Source organism: Protopterus annectens, chromosome 8.part0, assembly GCF_019279795.1.
Source record: "Protopterus annectens isolate FY-2018-M chromosome 8.part0, PAN1.0, whole genome shotgun sequence".
NCBI classification, from domain to species: domain Eukaryota; kingdom Metazoa; phylum Chordata; order Ceratodontiformes; family Protopteridae; genus Protopterus; species Protopterus annectens.
Genome location: NC_056741.1, coordinates 531877363 through 531899615, shown reverse-complemented (window position 1 = coordinate 531899615; position 22253 = coordinate 531877363). Strand labels below are relative to the sequence as shown.

Sequence of the window (22253 nt, the reverse complement as noted above, 5' to 3'; positions counted from 1 at the left end):
CTTCTCTGTTCCAGTTTAGGACGTGAAGGGAACCTGAACATTTTTTTCTGATTCTGCCCAACAATATAGCATGTTTTTAGGATATCTCCTGCATACATCCACCTTGATGGCATTTCTTCCTCAAAAGAAACTTGAGGAACAGTTCCTGGTATTCACCAATTAGTCTCTGTCATCAGCCAGGAACTATTTCAATATTCTAGGTTAAAAGGTCTCTACTGTTCTCATGACTCCACTAGCCAGATTTCATGAGAAACATTCAGTGGCCAAATCTATATGGACTCAGCACCAACAACCACATATCCTTTCAGATTCTGATACTGAGTTCTGTCAAGAGGGAGAGCCATTAATGGCTAAATAAGTTGCCCCTAAACCCAGGTCTCCATTTGACTCTTCCAGCATCTACTCAGTCCATGACCACAGATGCATGAAGAACTGTATCCAAAGGGGTGAAGGTTCAGGGTATGTGGAACCACCAAGACAAACAAACACAAATGTCAAAGAAATGATGGCATTGATAAATGCATTCATATCTTTAAATTACCTAGCTATGTGGTACGTACACATGGGGAAAACAAATTGTACCCTCTTTGCAGACTAGCGATGATGGCTTGGGGAAACAGCAACTCTGCTCAATCTGTACCTACTAGCTAACTACATCTTATCAGAACAGAATGTTGTGGCACACAAGTTGAGCAAGACAGCGACAGCCCCCCGTGAATAGAAGCTGCATCCTGGGTTTTTTTAGGATATGATTCATCTGTGGAGCTGTCTGTCTCCATTTATAATGGATAAGAAGTTCTCCTTTAGGACGCTTTGTACAAAGGCTTGGAAGACAGATGCCTTTTCATTCCCTATGAAAGGAAATGTCCCTGTATGCATTTTTACCCTTTCTTCCAATAACCGGAGTCAACCTAAATATTTATATGGACTCTCCATGGACGACTTGGCCAACTCCCTTTTTGCGTTTTCTTTTATTGTGGATTTGTTTTGTTTGAGATTTTTTGACAACTCCCTTTTTGCTTGGCAACAATGGTTCTCCCTTCCCTTGAAAGTGGCCAAGGGCAATTACTGCAAACTTCCTCATAGGATGGAGTTGCTCACACAAGACAGGGGCTCTCTGATCCACCCCAATCTTCAACTACTTAATGTGATTGCATGAATGAGAGAATTTTCATACCAGGGCCAAACCACAAACCAGGATCATTTTAGGACTCGGATTCCCCTACTTCTGAAATATTTGGGCAAGTTATTATCCCCTAGCCTTTACTATTCTTCCATTAAGATTCACCCTTCAAACATCTCTTCTCATCTGCCAATGGATCCCCAATTTCTACAATATCTTACATGAAACAGTTCCTAAAAGGGCTGTTGCATATTTTTTCACCTAGGAGGCAGGTGACATACATGCATTTTCCTTCTGAACCAGTTCACTAGGCTATTTTAAGTTACTATCATGGAAAAATTACTTACTGATCTGACATTTGTTAGAAAATCTGAGTTACAAGCACTTATGCTGATGCAGCTCTACCTCAGCTTTCACAAAAACAAGGTCAATTTGAGAAGCAGCCCCTCATTTATGCTCACGTTTTCAAAGTTTACATTGTTGCGAGGTGATCCATCTCCCTGAATTCTGTCCAGAACCGTAAGACATGAGGGAAAGGATTCTAAACACTATGGATTGTCTAAGACAACTCAGATGCAACACTGATATAACACTTTTGTTCTTCTTACCATCACAAGTCACTTCCAGGCAAGATCAGCGCCCATTCTACCAGGGCTATGGCTACTTCTATGGCTTTTTAGAAAGGGTGGACTGTAGAAATATTTGACAGGCTGCAACTTGACTTCTCCACATACATCTATCAAGCACTACAAAACGGACTGTTTCTATGATTAGAACAGAGTTTGCTAGAACCATCCTCCAAGGGCTCCTGGAGTTTGATTTTTCTTCTTCCTGTCTTTCTTTCTAGGTTTTGGTATTCATCCCTTATAACTTGGGCTACTGCAACAGTGATCTACTTGAATACCTATTGTTATGGTAAGTTTACTTACACAACTGTACTTTCCCCTCATGTCTCCAAGTCCCTAGTTCTTCTATTAGAAATGCATGTGAAGATCCTTATATTTGCCAGCATACCTCTCAACTGCTATGATTTTAGGCCTTTAAATTTAGCAATGCTCCTCCTAGATTTCAAAGTCAGACCTGCTTATTGTTACATACTTTATTAAATATGTAAACTACTGCTAAAGCAAAGATTCACTACCACTAACTGTACCTGTATATAATGACCTTCTAATGTGGAAAACAAGAAAGTACTCCTTTTCCTGACCTTTTGTTTTGATTTTTAAAGGGCAGTGCTATGACTTCAAATGCTTGGAGGTTGACAGGTACGGTTGTCAGTGATGTTATCTGATATATGCTCCAACTTTTGTTGATAAACACATGAAATATTCCAGTTGTTGTGTCTTTTGGCTTTTCCCGGTTAGGGGTCGCCACAGTGGAACTCCGGTCCGCTAATGATTGGCAGTAGATTTTTACGTGCCGAGTTGCCGGCCCTGACGCACAACCTTCAACGAAGGTACGCCCATTCACGCATGTCTCCACACAGAAGACGCTCTAGCTGAGAATCAAACCGGACGTCTTACTGTGAGGCGACAACGCTACCGCAGCAACACCACCGCAGTTAGTGAGGGGGGGGGGAAAGCATTTGTGTGTGCATGTATCCCATTAAAACTGCATTTAGCCTTTTAAATAGCTAACCTGTCTTTGCTTTTTCCAGCAGCTACAATAGCACACACTTATTTATACCTTCTACTTCCACAGGCAGGGGTTTTCACTTCTACATTACCCTTACTTCACCTATGAACCTTTTCTCCAGCATCCCATGACCTTGCTATGTCCCTTGTTTTTCATTGTTCTTTCTTTCCTCCCATTGGTAATCCCTCCTTTCTGTCTTGCACAACTTCAGCGAGTTTCCCAGTTTTGTTGCTTTCCTTTAATTTATTTATTTTTACTTAGGTTTGATAACTAGCTTTGTCTGTTTGACTACCACAAAACAGAAATTTGTGCTTAAAAATATTTTTAAGAATACCATGGAATCTAAGTTGTTTGAGTGCTATCCTCCTTGGCAGTTTTGCTTTCCTTTTCTGTAGCTGAGAGCTGTTTGGGCTAACATCACCTTTTCTTGTAAAGATAAATAAAGTAATGTTTTATTTTTATTGTGTTATAATGGAACATTCTCTTTAGTGTAAGCATTTTGTTTCCCCATGGTATATATGCTGAAATGGACGATACAACCACTATAAGAACTAATTGCTAAGTGTACAGAAGCAAAACCTCTTACCAATCTAAAAGATGAATAGCTTAAGCTTTGCTGGTACTTTATAGCACTCGATGGACACCTCAAATGACCAGGACTATTTACTAAAACTAATATATGTTATTCTTACTTATTGGTTTAGATGCTGGTATGCCAACTTGAATTTGTTTTAAACCATTCAAACAGTGTTAAACAGAATTCACAGACATATATCAAACTGATAGCTCAACTAGAACATCGGTAACACTTTTATGTATTAAGTTTTTAAATAGTTAAGCTTAACAGCAAACATAAGTTCAATGGTTAAACTGCTTAAGTCCCAAAGTGGGTGCAAATTTCATTCAGTACATAGACCTAAGACAAGTAAACTCTAAAACCCTGATACGATCCTCCACAGATATGCTCAGCATGAATAAGATATAGGAGCTCAAGTGAAATCACAGGAGTTCAGTAGCCACTCTACTTCAGCTCCATTATTTCTAATGAACTCACTCCTCTTCTGTATACAGATTCTATAAAGCCCACTTAATCAAAAATTTCACTCTAGAACCCTACCTATCATCATTTACTAACAAAAATTCTTCTTCCATCAGTTCAGAAAGTAAAGGTCCCAGTTCTTTAGGATTTGGTATATCCCTAGTTTTCCAGTACCACGTGCTAACCTTCTTAGTTATTATTACATCTAATATCAAAAGAACAGCTTTTGGCTGACAACCTGTCAATCCTCCAAAGCTAGTTATGAAAACAAAATTGCCACTGATTCTAAAGACAACCACAAAGCATTCTATAGCTATGTCAAAAATCTCAATGGCAACACTCAGATCTACTCTGAGTTACAGCACAAATGACACTAAATATACAGAACCAACTGATATTGCCAACATCCTGGCAGATAGGTTCAGTGCTAACTTTACCCCCCTCTCACCCCCTAAAGGGCCCATCTTTATAACGGAAGAATGCAAAGTTCCTGTAATCACGACTGCACATGTAAAAACCTCACTCTCCAAAGCCAGGAACACAGCATCCATGGGACCTGACAACATCCCAGGCTGCCTTCTACATGAACTACAGAAATAACTGGCACCCCACCTAAGTACCATGTTCAAATCATAGCCTCACCTCAGGCTTTGTGCCCATTGAATGGCGCACCGTGACAGTTATCCCACTCCACAAAGGGGGGGCCACAACAGACCCCAGGAACTACCGCCCCATTAGCCTGACGAGCGTTGTCTGCAAGGCCGTGGAACGTGTCATCATGGAACTCATAAACAAAGACATTGGAGATCTCCAAACTCTGGACCCCACACAGTTTGGGTTTGTAAAAGGCAGATCATGTCTCCTAAACCTGATAGATTTCTTTGAAGTAGTCACCAAAGCCATAGATGAGGGTAAGGTGGTTCACACAGCCTATCTAGATCTCACCAATGCGTTCGACACCATCCCCCACTCTGGAATTATAGATAAACTCACTAAACTAGATATAAATCCCTATGTCACAAGATGGGTTGCCAACTGGCTTACTGACAGAACCCACACTGTGAAAGTAGCAGACTCCAAATCAGACTTCAGACCAGTGACAAGTGGAGTACCACAGGGTTCAGTCCTGGGTCCTCTCCTGTTTGGTATCTACTTCTCTGAAGTACAGGCTAACACAGAAAGTCTTTGGTTAACTAAATTCGCAGATGACTGCAAAATAGGAGCCATAATCGAAACTACTAACGATGTGGACATCCTACAAAAGGGCCTCACTGAGACAGATGCCTGGTGTCCAAAGACATGGTCTCAAGCTCAATGCCAAAAAGTGCATTGTCATCCCTTTTGGTAAAAACTCTGTACCCATGAACTACCACATAGGCGGTAGTCTTCTTAACACCGAAAGTGTGATAAGAGACCTTGGGACACAGGTGGACAGTAGTCTCTCCTTTGGTAATCACATCGCCACAGTGGTCAGGAAATCTTTCTACGTGACACACCTCATCACAAAAGGTTTCTCATCCAGAAAAACAGAGGTCATTATTCCCCTCTACTCATCACTCATTAGACCCATTATAGAGTACAATGCCCCTTTTGGTATGTACCTCACAAGACATCTACAACAACTGGAAAGGCCGCAAAAATACCTCACAAAGAGGATTACTGGCCTCAAACGGATGCCTTACGCTTACCATCTCAAAAAACTCCAGCTTTACTCCATCGCATATCGCCTACTCAGAGGCGATCTCTGCCTAACATACAAAGCTATGTCAAACCCAGAGCTATTGGACATGCTCCACTTAAAGAAATCCCAATCCCTCCGAGCTACACACTCTAGGGACCTAAACCTTGTCACCACAATAAACAAAACATGCCGGAGGGATAGATTCCTGTCCCAGAGACTTCCCATACCCTGGAACAGACTGCCGATCTATGTCAAACAGAGCTCCTCATTAGCACTCTTGAAGAAATATCTTGATGATTGGATGGGTAATAGGAAATTCACCCTGGAGAGCACTTCTGTGGTTCTGCTTGACAGGGGCACAGGAAAATAATTTTCTTGGGTGGCGAAAGCCAGGGTACCTTTTTGGCTAGGCTTGTATAGGCCCTAGGGCCAATAGCCTAGTACCTACTTATGAACCTACATACACTTAATGTGCGCAGACAGCTCAGGTTTTTATCTGCACAAGACCAAACTTTTTAGAAAATCAGACCAACTGTTTGTGTCGTTCCACCCCAGGTCTCTGGGATTGCCTGTGTCCAACCCACATAAAAAAATTGCCATAGTGTCCATCTACATACACCCCGGCAATAACATTCCAGTTCTTAAAATATCTTCTCTTCTACTCTATAGCAAAATTATGGAACACCCTTCCTCACACTATAACGTCTGTGTCATCACGCACTAACTTCAAAGCTGCTCTAAAATCTAATCTAAAAGAGCACTGGACATGCACCTGCAACAAACCTCTGTAACATCTCTACACCAACCTCTCTAATCCCTTTCTTCCACCCCTCTAACTACCTTGGATTGCAGCCAAATACATTGCTTGTAAACCTATATCTCAGCTGTAATCTTAGCCACTGTTATTCAAGGGTAATAGCTGCAGCCGCTGTTATTCAAGGGTAATAGCTGCTATTAAAATACTTGCTAGTCTTTATGGCACCAATGATATGAGTTGTACCATTTAACTAAATAATTTCATTTTTAACTGTTTACCACTATTGATCTATTGATGTTCATCGTGTTACCCTGCTGCAGTCATCACACTTGGGTTATCCTGTCGTCAGGCAGTCCCGCAGTCGGCCGGAATTCCAAAGTCTTGGTCCGGCGTCGGTTGCTGTCGCCTCTTCCCTGACTTCAGTGCACCACGGGTATATATAATGCAACCGACGCCATTTTCTTCAGTCGTTCTTGCCGCGCGGTGCCCGAAGCAGAAGCAGTTCGCAAGTGCCGGACGGCCGACTCCTGAGATTTTCGAATTCGAATTTCAGACCGAAGTCTTCTATAAAGCTAAGTACCCCGTTGGGGAAACTTTTCTTGCTTCAGACCGATGTCAGAAAAAGTTAGCAATTGTATTTCTTGTGGGAAGCAAATACCTCATAAGGATTTTCATTCTTATTGCATACCTTGCCTAGGCCCAGACCACGACATCACTACTTGTCGGTTTTGTGCTAGGTTTAATAAGCGTACTATTAAAAGACGCTTTGATTTCGCACGACACTACTTCGGTAGGAAATTTAACTACACCATGCCGTCGGAGCAACCGACTACCGGCGTGCACAAAAAACGCAAGGATAAGGACAGACAGCCCAGGCCTAAGCCAGATTCCGAGGCCTCGGCTGATCCGGTCTACGGTTCTCTGGTCCTCAGTGAGGCTCTGACGCAGCCCCTGACTACCGCAGATCTGGAACCCAAGACCGCTACGGAAATTTTGGCGGAATGCACCAGGCCGACGCAGCCATTTAGTTCAGGCCCTTCTGACGACATTGCTACAAAAGACGTTGGTGCTACAGAAACGCCATCGGTTTCTGAAGGCGTTTTTAGACCGATGACCCTCACCATTAAAACGTTTTCTAAGTCGAAGACCCCTACTAAATCTAAAAGGACTGCACTTCAGTCTCCTGTTCAAGGCCCCATGCCTAAGAAACAGATGCTCAAAATGGCTGAAGATTTGATTTCTTTAATCAGGGGTTCCCAGCCCCCTCCTGACAAAAGGCCTAGACAAGAGGAAGATTATGCATCCTCTGAACAAGTGTCCATTTCTTCAGACTTTTCTGAGGACCAAGATTACTCCTTCTCTCCTTATGAAGATTCTGAAGCTGAGGACTCTATTCCCTCAGCTTCCCCTCCTGAAGACTACTTCTTTGGGGAAACTTTACACACTATGAGGGAACATTTGCACTGGGAAGGTCAGGACTACTCTGACTCGAAGAAAAGGCACAGAGAGTTTCTTTTACTCCCCCAACACAGACCTCTTGCCATCCCACCAGTTTTGGACATTGTGGATGATGTCTATTTAGAATCCAGTTTGAACCCAGACTCTCTACCTCCTGCTCCAGCTAAGCCTGACAGATACTATAGAGTTCTTGATTCCCACAAATTTCTTTACAAAAGCCCTGTAGCTGACCCAGAGACTATCTCCCAGGGTCCCAAGGGGGCTAAGGCGTCTATGGCTAAAAACCCAGTACCTTCTGAGAGGGATTCCAGAGCACTAGATAGGTGGGGGGAAAAGGTTTACACCTCAGCCACACTAGCTATGAGGGCACTGAATTGTCAATTTCACATGCTTAAATATCAGCAATTCCTAATCTCTCAGTTAAAGCAAAGATTAACCACTCTCCCTCAATAATCTGTATTGAAAGAAGTACAGGATCTGTTGCACGCCACTGAGCAGGTGGGCAAACATACCTTACAATGTGGGTTTGATTCTTTGGAGGCCTCCTGCAGAGCAGCTGTCACTGGGTCCGTTATATGTAGGCATGCTTGGTTAAAGGAACAAACTCTGCCTGATCATGTTAAAGCAAAACTACTAGATGCTCCCTTACAGCAGGATGTTCTTTTTGGAGTTAGAGCAGAAGAAGTTTTGAAGAAAATGGAGGATAAGGCAAAATCTATGCAGACAGTCAAAGATTTCGTACAGGTACAACCCCCTTGCTTCAGCAGAAACTGGCCAACAAAAAAATGGTCCTTTCCAGCTACAGACAGACCACAGAGGGGTAAATACAGACGCCCAAGGGGCAGAGGACAACCACAAGCCCAGTATAAACCTTGCCAATGGGGCATTACAACACAGACAGGGAGGAGAATACAGGTCTCAATCCACCAGAAGGCAAACTCAATGACTTGCACCTCATCTGGCCAAGCAATACTCTCTTGGCAGCCCCCTTGGGGGGGAAACGCGCACTTTTTGCAGACAACTGGCACATTGTCACGAAGGACAAATGGGTCCTAGACATAATTTTACGAGGATACAGATTCCACTTTCACACCTTGCCAATGAAAAGAGGAATGCCAAACCTGCCACAAAATCAATGGGCAGAGGCACAAAAGCAAATTACAGCTCTCATGGACATGAGAGCCATTCAACTGGTACCTACTCAAGAGCAAGGCCAAGGAATTTACTCAAGACTCTTTCTAGTGCCCAGAAAGGACAATGCCTGGAGACCAATTCTGGACCTTTCAGTTCTAAACACTTACAAGTACCGAAATTCAAGATGCTAACACTACAGCAGCTACTTCCCATGTTGGGCAAGGAAGCATGGCTAGTAACGTTGGACCTCAAGGAGGCATACCTGCATGTCCCTATCAGACAAAGTTGCAGAAGATACCTCCATTTCATTGCAGGTTCAACCCATTACCAATTCTCTGCACTGCCCTTTGGCTTATCTACTGCGCCCAGAGTTTTCACAAAATGCCTGGCACCAGTAATTGCATACTGCAGACAAAGAGGAATTCAAATATATCCATACCTGGACGACTGCCTCATCCAAGCAGAAAGCAAAGACATTCTCTTACATCATCTGGCCTTTGTAAAGCATCTGCTAAACTGCCTGGGGTACACAGTAAACGAAAAGAAGTCAAAACTAGTACCCTCACAAAAAATGACATTCCTGGGTGCCAGCTTGAATACAACGGCCCAGAAGGCTTATCTTACGCCAGACAAGCAACTACAACTGACTCAATATTTCAAGACAATGGCAACAAAGACCCAATTAACTGCAAGAAAAATTCTGCAGGCCTTGGGCTTCATGGCATCTTGCATACTAATAATACCATTTGCAAAGCTGCATATGAGGAAATTACAGTGGTACCTAAAAAGCGTATGGTCTCAACACAGCCACAGCTTGGACACAATGATATCTCTCATCGCCTGCCTACAACAGGAATTTCTATGGTGGTCACAGGCATGTCACCTCAACAATGGTCAGCCTTTCACCTTGCCCCCAGCCAGGCAAACTATCACAACAGATGCTTCAGACTACACCTGGGGGGCACACATGGCAGGACAATGCATTCAAGGCCTATGGACTGCAGATCAAAGAAATCTGCACATAAATCAAAAAGAGATGCTAGCTGTACAGAAAGCTCTGACAGCCTTCAAGGATCTGTTACATCCAGGACAACTTGCAATAAAGACGGACAACACCACAGTAATGTGGTACATAAACAAACAAGGCGGTACACATTCCTACCCTCTATGCAGGCAAGCAATGATCTTATGGAATACAGCTCTGGCTTACCAAGTTCAGTTACAAGCTCAATTCCTGCCAGGACAGAAGAACACAATGGCAGACGACCTCAGCAGAAACATCAAGGATCCCCACGAGTGGAAACTAGATCCACAAACATTTGCAATGATAACTCAAAAATGGGGTCTTCCAGACATAGACCTGTTTGCCAGTCCTCAAAACTATCAACTAACAAAATCAATCAAGCTTGGAAAGTGAACGCACTCTCTTTCAGTTGGAAAAACCTGACAGTATATGCCTTCCCTCCATTGCCTCTCCTCACAAAGGTTCTTCTGAAAGTCAAAAAGGAGAGACCACGACTGATTCTCATAGCCCCAGACTGGCCACGCCAGCACTTGCACCCACTATTGAGAAATATGGCCCACAGCCCACCATGGATATTGCCTCAAATCCCCCATTTGCTCACACAACAAAACAATCAGATTCTTCACAGCCAGCTCAAAACTTTAAATCTGGCTGCATGGCTAATCAACTAAACATCCAACCAGCTCCTCTTTCACAAGCAGTTCTGGATGTTATTCTGGAAGCCAGGAGGCCAAGCACCAGGAAGGCTTATTTGGACAAATGGAAAAGGTTTTGTGCCTGGAACCAAGCTAAAGGCCAAGACATAATTCAACCACACATGCCTCACATTCTACAGTATTTAGCTGAGATGTTGCACAAAGGACTTTCTTTTTCCTCCATTAAAATCCATGCTTCAGCTATTTCAGCTCACTACAACACGGATCCACCTTTATTTTCACATCCTCTTCTAAGGCAGTTCCTCAGAGGGGCAAAAAACATTAGACTACCCAGGAGAGCTCCTACAACAACATGGGACCTCAATTTTCTTCTGGAAAAACTAACGTTACCTCCCTTTGAACCAGCTTTCTCTGCAGATCTTCAGTTCCTATCATGGAAGACTGCCCTGCTCCTAGCAATAACTTCAGCTAGAAGAGTCTCAGAGCTACAGGCACTAATGGCAGTGGAACCATTCCTCATTTTTCATCAAGACAGAGTTTCTCTACGAACTAATCCTTCCTTTATGCCTAAGGTGGTTTCCAGTGTGGCTTTAAATCAAACCATCCACTTACCCACCCTCTTCCCAAATCCACAGAACAAAGGTGAGAGACTCCTGCATTCCTTGGACATTCACAGGCAACTTCGTTACTACTTGGACAAAACTAAGGCTTTCAGGAAAATCTGACCAGCTCTTTGTATCCTATGCTACAGCTTCTCAAGCGAAGGCTATATCAAAGCAAACCATTTCTAAATGGATAGGTCATTGCATACGTTTCTGCTATCCCCATCATGGGAAACCAGTTCCTGCTACCATTAGGTCCCACTCTACCAGGGCAACAGCTACCTGTACAGCCTTTCTCAGGGGGGGTTCCAACCAAGGAGATTTTAGAAGCTGCAACTTGGAGTTCAGTACACACCTTTACCAAACACTATCACTTACCTCTTTACTCTAAGACCAGGGCAGGCTTCGCCACTGCAGTTCTGCAAGGCCTTATAGCCTCCACTAACTCTCTGTGATACCTCCCCCCATCTTAGCTTTGGGATTCAAACCAAGTGTGATGACTGCAGCAGGGTAACACGATGAACATAGTACAGTTTTGTACCTACCATAAATGTAGATGTTCGAGTGTTCTCCCTGCTGCAGTCCAGGTTACCCTCCCTCCATCCCCTCTGATCTACTGGCTAAATCTCTTCAATACCTTACTGATGTATTTGCTTATAGCTGAAGGGATTTTGTGTTTGTACAGAGGTTTCTCCATTTGGTACTAATTTCTGACCACCTTTTTTGGGGGCACCTGACATTTGGGGCAAGAAAAACTGAAGAAAATGGTGTCGGTTGCATTATATATACCCCTGGTGCAATGACGTCAGGGAAGAGGTGACAGCAAACGACGCCGGACCAAGACTTTGGAATTCCGGCCGACTGCGGGACCGCCTGACGACAGGATAACCCAAGTGTGATGACTGCAGCAGGGTGAACACTCGAACATCTACATTTATGGTAGGTACAAAACTGTACTTTAAACAAAACCTACCTATACTTCTTGTAACTTGTAATTAATTGTTGTTTTTAGTTGTTGTTTTTATTGTGGAGCTTTTCTCCCTGGCCTCCGCTGAAAAAGGACCTGTGTCCTGTCAGATTTTCCCGGTCAACAAATGTAAATAAATAAAAATAATAAAATCTTATCTTGGATCTCCAAACATATAACATATAAAACAGTCATACTTGGTGACATTAATATCGACTGGAACAAGCTCTCTCCCAACTCCCCTAGCTCTTCCATTAACCTGTATGGTTTCACCCAAGTAATTACCTCTCCCATTCGTATACACAATAACTCAAGCACTATCCTTGACTGGATCCTAACTTCCAACCCAGATCAGTATCACTATCCCACCACCTTACCAGACTCTCTAAGTGATCATTTCCCTATCTCAACAGTTAGACTACCCTCTCAAACTCTAAAAACCCACCAATATAGAAATTGCCGTAACTTGTCAAAATTTAATGTAGAAACTTTCAACAACAAACTTTCTCTGATTAACTGGTCACACCTATATAACCTCCCTCTATATGATGCTATTCTGGGATTCAACAGAATTTTCCTAAACATACTGGATGCCACAGCCCCCATCAGAAAAAATTAGGATCAAATCTAATCCCACCCCCTGCTACTCTAAAGATACTCTGTCCACCATGAAACTTAGAAATAGTACCTGGAAACTGTTCTAAGTCTAAATCCCCTTCTCTCCTCTTTAAATATAAACAACTCAGAAACCTTATAAAAAAGTTATCTCCCAGGACAAGACTAATTTCCATCAGGAATCCCAATCCACTCAGTTCTCCAACCCAAAAAAGTTGTGGCACATCATGAGTAATATACTCCATCCTGGATATCCCAGTACCTCTACCCCCTTCCCCACCAATACTCACCTCAATACCGCCACTCTTCTAAACAACTACTTCATACACTCAGAAAACTCACCCCCCCCCCCCCCCATAACCAAACTCCACTCCTGGCCTTCTCAACTTCCTACTCCCAGTCAGCCTTCTCCCTGAAACCTGTTTCAAGTAACTACATCAAATCCCTTTTGTCAAAACTCAAACCATGCTCACCCTCATTCGACAACCTACCCCACAATTTCTTAAACTTGCTGCTAAGTCTGTCACCTATCCCATGTCAATTCTTATTAACCTTTCTATCAAGGAATCCATAGTCCCTGATATCTGGAAATCCTTTTATACTATTCCACTTCACAAGGGAGATAACTCCACTGAACCCTCCAGTTACTGACCAATAGCCATCCTATCCCCTTTGTCAAAAATTCTCAAGAAATGTATTCATAAGCAACTCTTAAACTACCTACTTCATGAAAACCTCTTACCCCCTGTCAGCATGGTTTTAGACCTAACCACAGCGTAACCACCACCCATTTATCTTTCACCCAGACTGTGTCTGAAGTAAGGGACAACAATAAATTTGTATCATGTGTCTTCCTTGACCTCTCAAAAGCCTTCGACACTCTCTCCCACACTAAACTCCTCTCTAAACTATCTGAACTAAACATGTCAACTTCCACTATTCTCTGGTTCTCCAGCTATCTCAACAACTGTCAGCAGTTTGTTAGATGGCAAACCTTTTACTCTCCCTTTCTACCTATACAAACTGGTGTTCCCCAGGGATCCATTCTTGGTCCACTTCTCTCTAACATTTTCACTAACAATCTTCACTCTGCCTGTACCGCTTCTTCATTAATTCAGTACGCTGATGACTCTCCCTTTATCACCCTCTCTGACAACCCCACTGACCTTCACTGTCTTACCCAGAAATCATTTAACAACATAAAACGCTGGCTAACTGACAACCGACTTATCCTGAACCCAAAGAAAACCAAACTTCTCTTTCTTCCTAAATCGGTTTCTCATCTCAAAACCTCTTTCCGTATATCTTCTCTTTACAACATCATTTTTCATGTAGACTCTGCTACTAAACTTCTTGGAATTACAATTGACCAACTAAAATTTGACCATCATATCTTGCAGTCCATTAAAGACCAATCAAAAGTTAGGGTTACTGTATAGACATAAAAAATGCTTATCAAACACCTCTAAGATCACACTTACCCAAACCTATCTCCTTCCCTGCCTTCTTTACACTTCCCTAATATTCGCACACATCCAAACAAATCTTTTAACTAGACTTACACAAACTTACTACCAGGTAGCCAGATTTACCTGCAACCTTCCCTACCAATCCCGCCACTGCCTTGCCTTAAAAAAACTACAGTGACTTGAGTTCCCACAACTACTCACACTTTCTGAACTACAAATGGCACACGCTCCCCTCTACAAACCTGCAAACTTTCCCACCCTGTCCATCCTCCTATCCCGCTATATCCCTGCAAGATCTCTCCGTAACACTGGTCAAGCACTACTTAATACCTACAAACCTAACAAAACCATAGGCAAATTACTTGACAAATGCTCTATAGCGCAAACCTGGAACAAACTTCCAACAAACCTACGACTTCTTCAATCTTCGCCCCTCTTCAAAAAAGAACTAAAAACCTACCTTGTCAGCTCCCCTTTATGCACCTGCCCTCACCCCACCTAAACTCTGGCTACCTATTTCAAAAGTATTTTCCCACCTTTACTCTCGGAAAGGCTTGTGTATAATGGTGCAGGTACTGCTGAAAAAGTTTACACAGACTAGCAGACCCACATAAAGTAAGGTAAATGCAGTAATTATTTTGGTAAAGCTTTCTCTTTTGGAGCTATACTGTTAATTTGAGTGCGGTATTCAACTTTGCTAACCTTAGAATGAACTTCAGCAAGAGTATGCATTTTTATATATATATATTTTTTTTATTTCCTGTGTTTTAAGCTGAACATCCTTGGCCTTGCTTTCTTAGGCTTGTCAAGTATTATCAGTAATGGAACTGTTTGAAATTCTTTGCAATATTATTTGATTTCTTGAACAGCAGTATTTCCTGAGAATAAGTTCTGATTGTTCATGTTTTGTTTTACAGCACAGCTGCAGTCCAAACCTATTTGTACAGAATGTATTTGTAGATACTCACGATCTGCGCTTCCCATGGGTTGCATTCTTTGCCAGCAAGTAAGTTATTGCTTTCCTAATTTGTCTTTCAAAATGAACCAGCTACAGAAATCATAGTAGAATGATGTTCATCATTAGATATGGGGTATGTCCTGCGAAGGATCAGATATCTGGCCAGTATACAAAAGGTTTTGGATGTCTTCCATGTGCACTGTTTATCTGAGGCAGCTTAAGGGTATGCTGCTAAAAAAAAAAAAGAGAGAGAGAGACATTTATTTATTTGATATTTGTTGACTGGGTTAGTCTGAGCTCTTGCCTTTTTTCAGTGGAGGTTCTGGGAGCACAGCTCTTCAATAATAAACAAAAGCATAGAATATAAAAGTAGTACAATAATTAAAGTAGTAAAACGATTTTTCAACATAAAAATCTGCAGTCTTTGATTTACAGGTTATTTAATAGTATTAGTTCGCAGTCAAACTAGTACTGTTATATATGGGTGCTAAAAATCGGAACATTCTTGCCATTGAAGATTTCAGTCAGACTGCGTCTTCACTGTTTTGGCAGTTAGCTCATTCCATCTTTTTGGGTTGATAAATATGTCCTCACTAAAATCACTATTATGGTATTCCTGACATATGGGTTGTCACTGTTGACATCTGTGCAGGGTACCAAAGCTTTATATTCCCTAGGTTGTACATCCAAACACATGACCTCAGATTGTATGCATTGGGGTATATAGATGGACATGTGAGTGTGGATCCTCAGACTATCTCACTGCCAGCCCTAACACTGGTCATGCATCCATTGGGCTGTTCACTGTTTGGTCATCGATGCCTTTACCTTGATCATTTACCAGTTAAATGCCCTGTTGGGGAGCCTTCCTTTTTATCTTAGGATATTTTGTTAAAAGTTGTAGATGTCCACTAAGAGGATTAAGTGTGAGTGCGGTAGGTAGATTCCATATAAGGACTTGTATACTGAGTGTGTTTTTTTGCCTAGGGCTGGAACACAGTCAGAAGTCTTGCTGAATCTGATAATTGTTCATTCCAAAACACCCTTAGGTGTAGGCTTTGTTCTGTCAACACCTTTCTCGAGACTCAGCATATTAAATGCTTGGCCCAGTCCAAGATGACTTGCCCCACATCCCCTGATATCCCTCTGCCACAAAGAAAAAAACATAAGCGGTCTCAAACGGATCCACAGTCAAATGTTTCTGAGTCTGTACCCACTGAGGTTGCAGAACCCATGGTACATAAGGCTACTTCTCAGTTGCTTGCTACAGAGACTGGTATGGCTCCTGAGGCTTTGCAGATTGCCAGTAATTCCAAGGAGCCACATCTCGTCAGTTCCAAAGGACCGTACAGCATCCCTCAAATTTTAGTTAAGGGAGTGATCCCAGACTGTGTAATAGAGGTCAGATGTAACACTTCAAAAGAAAAAACAGAAGACTAAGCGTGTGGCCTCTCCTTTAGCAGCTGGGGAGAAACTGTGGATAGACTTGTCACAGGGTTGTTCAAAGCTATTATGTCTTTGAAATCTCTGTTTTGGGTCTCTGCAACCAAGGCTGTTCCTCAGAAACCTGCCCTGGTTTCCTCATCTTCTGATGAGGACCACGACTATGCCTGACTATTCTCTGGACTATTCCTGTCAGCTGCATTCTCCTTGGTAAATCTCTTCTGATGATTGGGACTCCCTCTCAGCTGATTCCCCGGTTTAGCAAGCTTCCTTTGGGAAGACTATACAGAACATGATGAAATACTTTCAATGGCAATTCTTACCAATCTCTGATGTTCATTAGAGGTGTTATGCACTCTTGGAGAAGGGTACCCCTGCCCCTTCTCCAGTCCCCCCTGTCCTTCAGGCTTTCCAGGCACCTAATTCTTAAGGGTCTATATTTTACAAGCTTGAAAGCTTAAAAGAGCGAACACTCTTTTATCGAGCTGTAAACATCGACACCACTAAAGAGCGAAGACATGGAACAGTTATTTTTTCCCATGGAAAAAAAATCACTGGCCCGTTTTCGGGACTTTGCCATTTTCTCCACTGTGGAGCGATCTCGGAGTTGGTATATTTAAGTGGTTGGGGGGGGGCAAAGCCCCCCCACTTTATTTTGTGTTTGCATTCCCTTTTCTTTTCCCCCTGGGATTCTTAACCCCCAGCTCCTAAGAGATTAGACAGGTTTTAAAAGGTCCCTCAAGACTTTAAATATCTGTATAAAAACCCATTGGCAAACCCTTTTTTAGGATCTCTGTCATCAGATAGGCCTTTTAAGCTTCTGCCCAATGCAAATGCACTACTGACAAATATAGTAGGGCTGTGGGTAGATTGTGGAAAGAAGGTTTACTCCTCTGCTGCTCTTGCCTTTTAGGCAATTAGTTACCATACTCAAATAGCAAAATAGTTGATCTGTGTCCTAAATTCCTTAAACAAAGTTATTATGGATCCTCCTACAGCACAGTTTAAGCATCAAATGCAAAGCTTATTTTCGCAGACCACTCAGATTGCTAGACACAGCATTAAGTGCAGTTACAATGCTCTGGATGCTTCTTCTAGGGCAGCTGCCACTGGATCTGTCATTCACAAGTATTCATGCCTTCACAGTCAGCCTATACCTGAAGATTTCACATCTAAAATTCTACACTCACCCTTGGACAAAGACTTATTGTTCAAAACTCCCCAAGACCAGGGTAAGACCATGAATGACTGCAGACAGATCCTACTCTCCTCAGTTCCTAGAAAATATAGGAACTGTCTGTATACATTTGCCTCCTTTGTTAGAAGGGTTCCTAGGACAGTTCAGAAACAAAGAAAAATCACTAGGAAAAGATACTCTGAAAAAACCCAAAGGGAACCTCCAGCTGGGAGGTCACCCTTCGGAAGCAAAAACCTGTGACTGCCTCTGCAGCATCCCACCCCCTGTTCTCAGCCCCATTACCCCTCTTTCCCAAAGACTGTTGCTTTCCATGGCCAGGCGGGAAGCTGTTACCACAGATAAGTGGGTCCTCTTCACCATCAAGGAAGGTTGTACCATGTATTGGGAAAACATTCCCCCCTCTGAATGGCATGGCACAACCTCCTCAAGACCAAATATTAATTTTGGTCGTATTAATATTTCCTGAACTTTTGAATCTGGGTACAGTCGAGCAAGCCCCAAAGGACTTCATGGGAAAAGGGTTTTACTTCAAGATTTTCCAAGTCCCAAGAAAAGGAGGGCAGTAGAGACCCATCTTAGCCCTTTCTGTCCTGAACACTTGCCTGAAAGTACCATCTTTCGTAATACTCTCCTTTCATATTGTTTTACTTTTCGTCCTCTCACAGGCTTTCTTAGTGTCATTAGATCTGCAGGATGCCTACTTGCACATTCCCATTCGCCCTTCTTGCAGGAGATTCCTCAGGTTTTTTTCTCTGTCTCTTTGCATTTTCACTTTACTTCTCTGTTTTTTGGTCTTTCCACAGCCCCAAGAGTGTTCACGAAATGCCTAGCTCCAGTAGTAGCTTTTTGTCTCACTCAAGGAATTCAGATTTTCCCCTACCTAGACAACCTTCTGATCTAGGCCGTCTTCCAGAAATTGTTCTTCAGCATCTTCACTTCACCTTCCATTTTCTGACAGGTCTGGCTTTCAGTGTAAACTACAAAAAATGACGCATGGTTCTTGCACAGGACCTGGTCTTTGTAGGATGCAGACTGGACACAGAAACTGCATGCCTTCCTCCCTGGGAGAAAGTTCTCAATCTGTCCAGTTAGTTCCAAAACCTCTCCTCCATGACCCATAGCTCAGCAACGGAAATGCTAAGGACTTTGGGATTCATGGCAGCCACCATTCCTATGCTTCCCCGGATAGATTTCACATGAGGAAAAAAATCTACTGTTACCCGAAATCTATGTAGTCCCAGCATTTCCACTTCCTTGGACACCCTGATTCCCCTCCTCTCTTGTTTTAAGAGAGACCCACATTGGTGGAAGGGACAAGTCATCATCATCGCAGGATTACCTTTCACACCTCCTCCTACTCTTCAACAGGTTTACACGGACACTTCGACCAAGGTGTGGGGGGTACAAACAAGATTACTCAGAGTAAAGGGGAAAAGGCTACCCCAGTTCCTGAAGGAACATGTCACTCTGAAAGAAGGGAGGACTCTTCTGCAAGCTGTTCAGATTTTCACCCACTTTTGAAAATCTAGCCCACTGCAGGTGTACACAGAACACCATAGTTGTGTGGTACATAAACAGAGAGAGACTGCCAACTAGGCAGATCTGATGAAGCCTTTGTATTGAGGATGAAAATGCAGTGATTTAAGCTCATGTGCTTTATTTATTAAAGAAGTGTTTTTCAATATTTGGTCGTGGACTGCTGTTTCTCCTTCCTGGGTTTTATTTTGGGAATTGTTGCCATTAAGCCTTATTTGAAGTACTTACATACTCAAATACACTGAAGTTTTTGTATTTGTCTGTACCCTATATGTTTTTTAAAAAAATTGAAAAATCAAAATTTTACATGTACCTTCATTGTTTATTACATTTCTTACTGTTATCGTCTGATGACCTCAGTGATCACTCTCTAACCTATATCATCAGACATAAAACTGATGATCCCCACCAGCCTATTCACAAAACAGAAACAAAAAGATCTTCAATCCCGCCAACTTCCAAAATGAACTAAAAGCATGTAACTGGTCAATCCTAAAATGGCTGCCACTTGATGAAGCTGTAGTATTCTTTAATACTAAATTTCTTGTCATACTTGACTCACATGCCCCCACACGTACCATTAGAACTAATAAAAAAGCTGAACTATGGCTTGCAAAGGATACCAAATCAAAGATCAAACTTAGAAATAAAATATGGGCCGCATGGCGTGACACCAAAGCCCTTCTAGACCAACTGAGATATCGGCAGCTACGTAATGACACAAAAAAATCCATTCTGCTAGACAAAAAAAAAATTACTATTATAATCTTCAACAAAGACACCAAAATAAACCTCAAAAGTTTTGGGTAGGTATAAATAAACTTCTTCATCCAGGACAATCCTCCAGTCCTACCCCTTCCACTTCTACCTATAAATCTCCAGAAGAGAATCCCAACACCTTTAACAGTTTTTCACTGAGACTATCCAGACCCTTGCTAGCCAGCTAACTCCCACAAGCACTAATTCTATCATAACCTCACCCACTACCCATCTCCCCTTAAGTTTCCAACCAGTCTCTACCTCGCTTATCCAATACTTGCTTAAAAAACTAAAACTGACCACCCTATCTGCAGATCTTCTACCTGCAGAGTACCTACAAAAAGCCACAGATGTCATAGCTTATCCAGTCTCAATCTTGATCAATAGAGCCATAACTTAAGCCTCCATCTCCTCCATTTGGAAACCTTCCCATGTCATACCACTCCACAAAGGTGGCAAGTCCACAGAACTGTCAAATTATAGACCCATTGCCATACTTTCGCCACTGGCCAAAATAATGGAGAAATGTATTCATAAGCAACTCTTGCACTATCTCATACAAAACAATCTGCTGGCTAACTCTCAACATGGCTTTAGGCCATACCATAGTACCTCCTCTGCCCTTCTCCCTTTCTCCAATGTCATAACTCATAACCGTAATAACAACAAACTATCCTCAGCCCTCTTCCACGACCTATTTATAGCCTTTGATATGGTCAACCACCAACTACTCATTGCCACTCTGAAATCATGGTTTCAATCCTATCTGAATGGCAGACAACATGCGGTTCTATGGCAGGGAAATTTATCTACTCTACTACCTCTCACACTTGGAGTTCCCCAGGGCTCTATTTTAGGACCTCTTCTCTTTTCAATCTTTATTAATGACCTTTACTCTGCCATTCCAGATGTTACATGCATCCAATACACAGATGATTCCACTTTGATTTGCTTAGCCTCCACCCTGTCTGACCTGCTTACACTATCCCAGAAAACATTTAACACAGTTGAGAACTGGCTCTCATGCCCCCGTTTGCTCTTGAACCCTAAAAAAACCACGACTTTTCTCCCCAACTCACAGGTCTACACCACTTTCCTTTACGATATCCTGTAATAATGGAACTGTTATTTCCCCAGATGACCATACTAAATTCTTAGGGGTAACAATTGATAATAACCTTAAATTTGACATGCATATCAATCAAACCATTAATAAAAACTGGGCTCTCTATATAAAAATAAACCTTTCCTTACCCCACTAGCTAGGACTGTCATTGCCCGCACTCATCTTCTTTCCACCCTTTTCTGTGCCGCCTCCATTTTCACTGACTTGAACAAATCTGAGCTCTGCAAACTCTCAAGCTGTTATAATCACATTGCTAGATTTTCCACTGGCTGTACTTACAGAACTCACCACTGTCAAAACCTTAAACCTCTAGGATGGCTGGAATTGCCTTCAGCTTGTAGTAGCCCACAAAATTCTCAGCCAACCCAATAATACCCCTGCACTTAAAAATATTATTTATTCCCACAGGAACACGAGGCCACTTCGATCTTCTAACAAACTGCCAATTCAAACACTCAAAACTAACAACTCAGCTGATGACTGCTTGTTTTCTATCTCTGTTGGCAAAATTTGGAATTCACTTCCAGCTGATCTAACTCTAGAACCACCATTAAACCAATTCAAGAAAAATCTCAAACATTACTTCATGACACACTGGCTAAGCCCCTGTCACAATCCAGACCAACTCCTACCATGCTACTTCTCTAAAGCAAATTTCACACTCCTCAAAACCGAGGTAAAATCCTTCAAAGCCCCCGGGCCTGTGGAAAATACAGCCCAGACTGCAGAATCCATTATAAATGCATTCTATGAACACCTTCAGGAATGCATGGATCATGCAATCTCAAATAAAACCAAGACCCAATCCTCCAAAGGCAGACGTCCTGTCTGGTGGACCCCAGCAATAAACAAACTATACAATAGAAGGAGGAAGCTACTAAATGATAGAGCAAAATTCCAAAAAGGGAAGGCATCTCTGATCAGTATTAGCAAAAAACTACGGGCACTCATAAAATCGTCTAAGGCCAGCTTCGAGAGAAAAATTTCACAGGACACTAAGGATAATCACAAGGCTTTCTTTAGTTATGTTAGGAACCTGGGTGGTAATTCCCAGATATGCTCAGAATTAGTCC

At 42.4% G+C, this 22253-nt stretch overlaps 1 protein-coding gene across 1 annotated transcript in view; it reads left to right on the top strand.

Annotated features, from left to right (window-relative positions):
* Window positions 1-22253, top strand: part of SETDB1 (SET domain bifurcated histone lysine methyltransferase 1) — a gene marked incomplete in the record, with an annotated part of 3089600 nt that overhangs the window by 2936741 nt on the left and 130606 nt on the right. The window contains 1 exon segment of the mRNA XM_044080041.1: window positions 15078-15166. Within this exon segment, the coding sequence (XP_043935976.1) occupies window positions 15078-15166 (89 nt within the window).